Source organism: Camelina sativa, chromosome 19 (genome assembly GCF_000633955.1).
Source record: "Camelina sativa cultivar DH55 chromosome 19, Cs, whole genome shotgun sequence".
NCBI lineage: Eukaryota > Viridiplantae > Streptophyta > Magnoliopsida > Brassicales > Brassicaceae > Camelina > Camelina sativa.
In genome coordinates this window covers 3,670,792-3,676,130 of record NC_025703.1, presented here as the reverse complement: position 1 = coordinate 3,676,130, position 5,339 = coordinate 3,670,792, and the positions used below count along the sequence as shown (strand labels likewise).

The 5,339-nt window shown below is 36.8% G+C and overlaps 1 protein-coding gene across 1 annotated transcript; it reads left to right on the top strand.

Moving 5' to 3' along the window:
• LOC104764577 (probable L-type lectin-domain containing receptor kinase VI.1) lies at nucleotides 2,422–4,817 on the top strand. Its single transcript, XM_010488131.2, has one exon. The coding sequence runs from the start codon at nucleotides 2,508–2,510 to the stop codon at nucleotides 4,596–4,598; it is 2,091 nt and encodes a 696-aa protein (XP_010486433.1). The 5' UTR covers nucleotides 2,422–2,507; the 3' UTR covers nucleotides 4,599–4,817.

Below are 5,339 nucleotides of genomic sequence, written 5' to 3'. Positions count from 1 at the left end.
AAAAAAAAAAAAAAAAAAAAAAAATCAGTAACCCGATGAAAATAAAAATCAAAGCTTTCGATCTTAACTTTACCTTTGCTAATAACGGTGGACGAAGAGATATTGCGGCCAGAGGGAAGCCCTCTCCCTCCGCGTGTTGCCAGCGTAGCGACAGATCTCAGGTGACTCAACCGCGACATACTCGGCACACAATTAGGTTCGCTCTTCCTCGTCTGCCCTTTTCTTTCTGCGCTTCAAAAGGGGTGTTAAATAGGGTGAAATGGGCCTTTAATTTCTTTTATCTCTATATCCTGTTGGGCCTTAGCCCAAATTGTTTTTAAACTTTATTTGAAGGTCATGCGAAATTTAGTATATGTCCAAAAAAAAAATATATAGTAAAAAAGATGAACAATTCCCTTTTATTTAAGTGACTACCGCCAAGTCTATCTAAGTTAATAATGTCTATATGATGATGGATGATGCTTTGATTCTACCAATGTCTCTACGTCACCCTAAGTATTTTTCTTACAAAAAAACCACAAGTGTTGGCATCTCTCGAGAAGTAAAAAAAAAACACAAGAGAGACACACAAACCGAACAATTACAAGTCTGTTGTTGTAAACGGAAGATGATATCTTCTGAAAGAAATCATCCATGAATCACTTATTGACAGGATTCCAGGCCGGCAAAATGACCGTAAAACGTTGTTAGGGGAGTTGAACTGGATATTCACACACAGCAGTGACGGATACAATTGCATGGAATGTGCTGCCTCATAGTATTTCTCAAAACTTTTTTGCATAGTGTATCAAGGTCAAACATCTTTAACTCAACTTCTTTACCGTGCTCCTCATGAATGTTATGTTAGTTTTACCCTGCAGAACAATTCCAGAGATTATTTAGACAGGACTTGTTGGTCGCTAGCCTTTTCCTAAATTCCTTACTTGCTGAAAGAATAATATATATATATTTTAGTTTTAGGGTTATTTTATTAAATTTGTAATAAAATTAAAATATATTGGACTAAATATATGTATAATTCTGTTTATGTTAAAAGAAAATATAAAGGGAACTATAATATTGTCTTTAAAATTATGATTTTTATTAAAAGTTTATATATTAGTTATTGTAAAACATCATAGACTCTTGATTTAAATGTCGAAATAACATAAATATATATGTCTGATTTATATTTAGTTCCAAAAATAATCGGTATACACAAAGCTGAAAGTAATCGGATTAGACAAATTATAATCAAATTAGACAGATATAATCTGACAATTGATGCTAGGCGGAAATTAGTCATTAATCGAGGCGGAGAGGGTGGGTCTAGCGATTTTGCAGAGCGTAAACGGTGCTAGACGGGAATTTTTAAAACAAGGCATATAACATAAGCCAAATATAAATCAGACAAAAGACACTTTCTACTTTGGTTTATGGATCTTGAAGAGCCGAATTATAATAATATCCACATCTTAACTACAAAATCATTTCTTATTTTTGATAAAACAAAAGATCAGACAAATATTTACGGAAGGTCCATCTCCTCCGCCAAGCCAAGCCATGTAGTCAAGACTTCCACAGGATAAATATCCCTAGAGACCAAGAACATCCTTAATCGGATGTTACTTGCAAACAAACTCTACTATCCTATCCCTCACTACAAATCACATATAACAAAAGGATCAAAACATTTATTTAAAAAAAAAAATCAAAGTCCCTTAGAAAACTAGATAGATACATAAAAAAAAAATCAAAACTTGTTAAAGAATGGATTTTCATCATGGGAATTAGTGATTGTCCTCAAATACAGAGTTATTTTAAATATATGAAGGAATTTTATATTTTTTAATATTTACTTAAATGAGTATTCTCGTACGAATTTCAAACATTAACAAAACAGTTGGATTTGAAACTTTTGAATATATTTTTTATTAAAAATAATATATAATAAACTTTTGAATGTATTTCATCTAAATACAAATTAAAATCTTAAAACATAAGCCTGTTAAATAGCTCCACTAATTATATATTAGATATCTTTCAATAATAAGTCTTCCAACTGGTTTGAAAAGTCCACGAACACTCTCCAGCAATCATTTCCTCACTACAATCACACATTACAAAAATATCAAAACAATTTCGAAAAAAAGAATGATAGATGGAATAAGGGTCAGAAAAACAAATGACATTTAAAAAAAAAAAACAATCAAAATAAGGGTCAGATTTAGCGGTCTCTTCACTACGTAATAATAAGTCAACTACTTTGTTTTGTCATTTTTTTTTCGGTCAATTTTATCTTGTAAAAGTATTAATACGCATTTACGTGAATATCATGAAAGCCGTCTTCTCCACACAAAATCACAAAAACCGACCACACAAATAGTCCAAAAGACCTTGACTTTGAACATTTCTACTTCATTATTCGTTGAGAGAGCATAAAAAGATGTCCATACTTGAGCCTTCCTTAAACTCAAATCTTATCTTTTACTTCATAAAATCAAAGTCAAAAGCTCAAGATACTCCCCATGGGCATATCAAGATTCATAACCTCCTTCATGCTTTTGCTCTTTCTAATTCTATCATCAAACGTTTTTAAATGTTCTGTTCCTGTTGACGCCACAACAGCAGCAAAATTCACATTCAAAGGTTTCAAAGGAAGCCAAACGGCAATTCAAGCAGAAGGAGCTTCGACAATCCAACACGACAATGGTCTTCTTAGGCTAACTGATCGGAACCACAACGCCACTGGAACAGCGTTTTACCGCGAACCGATTAGATTACGTGACTACACCAACTCAACCAACTTCAAAGTATGTTCCTTTAGCTCCTCTTTTGTCTTTGTCATTATCCCTTCAAGTCCCGGAAACGGTGGTTTTGGATTCACGTTCACACTTTCTCCGACCCCGAATCGTCCCGGAGCCGAATCAGCACAGTATTTAGGGCTTTTGAACAGATACAACAACGGGAACAAATCGAATCACGTGTTCGCTTTGGAATTCGACACGGTACAAGGATTTAAAGACGGTGCCGACAGAAGAGGAAACCACATCGGTCTCAATTTCAACAATCTCTCCTCCGAGGTACAAGAGCCGCTCATCTATTACGAGACCGCTGATCGAAAAGAGGATTTTCAGCTCGATAGCGGCGAACCAATCAGAGTTCACGTCGACTACGACGGATCCAGCGAAATCTTAAACGTTACAATCTATCCGACGCGACTAGAGTCAAAACCCGAAAAGCCTCTGATCTCGCGGCGAGTTTCAGAGCTGACGGGGATCGTGGAGGAGGAAATGTACGTAGGGTTCACAGCCGCGACTGGGAAAGACCAGTCTAGTGCTCACTATGTAATGGGTTGGAGTTTTGCTAGCTGTGGAGAAAACCCAAAGGCGGACTGGCTTCATCTCGAGCAACTTCCTGATCCTCCACCTCCAAAAACAAGCTTGCGTGACAAGAAAGGTTACACTTCTCAAGTCGTTGCTTTGATTGTAGCCCTATCGATCGTTACAGTGGTCTTGCTTGTGTTACTGTTTGTATTTGTCATGTACAAAAGGCAAATCCAAGAGGATGAGATTTTAGAGGATTGGGAGATTGATTATCCTCATAGATTCAAATACAGAGATCTCTACTTAGCAACGAAGAGATTCAAAGAGAGTGAGATCATTGGTACTGGAGGATTTGGGATTGTTTACAGAGGAAACCTATCTTCTTCGGGTCCGATCGCAGTGAAGAAGATAACTTCAAACAGCTTACAAGGTGTTAGAGAATTTGTAGCAGAGATCGAGAGTTTAGGAAGATTAGGGCACAAGAACCTCGTGAATCTTCAAGGATGGTGTAAACACAAAAACGACCTTTTGTTAGTTTATGATTATATTCCCAACGGGAGCCTCGACTCGTTGCTGTACAGAACACCGAGAAGAAACGGCGTTGTTTTGCCGTGGGACGTACGTTTCGATATCATAAAGGGAATCGCGTCGGGTCTGTTGTATCTTCACGAAGAATGGGAACAAATTGTGATTCATAGAGACGTGAAAGCTAGCAATGTTCTTATTGATGAAGATATGAACGCTAAATTAGGAGATTTTGGACTCGCTAGGCTTTATGAACGCGGAACGCTATCGCAAACCACGAAAGTCGTTGGTACTTTAGGTTACATGGCGCCTGAGCTGACACGTAACGGCAAAGGCTCAACCGCGTCTGACGTTTTCGCGTTTGGCGTTTTGTTGTTAGAAATCGTTTGTGGGAATAGACCAACGAACTCATCAGGTGACTTCTTCTTAGCTGATTGGGTCATGGAGTTCCACGCAAATGGTGGGATACTTAGCGCCGTGGATCAGAAACTCGGATCTAGCTTCAATGGCATAGAGGCTAAATTAGCTCTTGCTGTTGGACTACTATGTTGCCATCAGAAACCAAAATCTCGGCCATCGATGAGAATGGTGCTTAGATATTTAAACGGCGAAGAGGATGTTCCACGGATTGATGAAAATTGGGGATTCTCAGATTCTTCGAGGGATGATCTTGGAATAAATGTTGTAGGTTATGTTTCATCCGATAAAGCCTCGACCTCGAATACTTTTTCGTCTTGTTCGGAGGTTTCTTCAAGCTCATATCGTTAGTACTGGTAGATAGTTTTATCACTTTATGCGCGCATAGCACTTATAGTATAGCTTTCTTTAAAAAAAACAGGACATTGTTAACTTGGTATGGTCTTTAATACTTAGTACTTACCGCTTGATGTAGCGCAATCTTAATTTCACATGTTTGAAAATTGTGTAACAATTTAACTAATGGAATGGTTAAAACAGAAGTAATGCTAAGGAACGAACGAACTACAATCTTATTTAGTTTGATATCTTAAACTCAGATGTATATATATGATGCGTTTGTGGATTATGGTCTAGTGGAACCCATTATGATGAGTGATATAGGGGTTGATTGTACAAATTCACATTCACATAGCAAACAAATATCTTATTCCAATGAAAACAAATTACATTATTCCGTTTAGTTCGCTTGTGTAGTTGTGTAGTCAACTACGACTTTGATTGGTGATGACTATGTCAAAAAGACAATAAAGTCCTAACATGATGACTCGTTCTCTTTAAACTTTGATGTAATTAAAGTGTGAATACCTGGCATGCGATGAGAGATTGATATTTGAGACTTTACGAAATGAGATTGACAGAAGATAAGACTAACATGTCCGTCCGTTCCATATTCTTTCCATACGTAACAGCTTGATTGGATCGTTTTTATAGCATTTTCAAGAGAAGGAAATAGAAAATACTAAAGAAAAATATTGTGATTGCCCAATTATTTGAAGAAGCGATTCAAAATTATTATGATATGAGCTTGGT

Bases quoted from the DNA above. Each gene is read 5' to 3' on its own strand.
- LOC104764577 (XM_010488131.2), top strand. From the start codon at position 2,508: ATGGGCATATCAAGATTCATAACCTCCTTCATGCTTTTGCTCTTTCTA.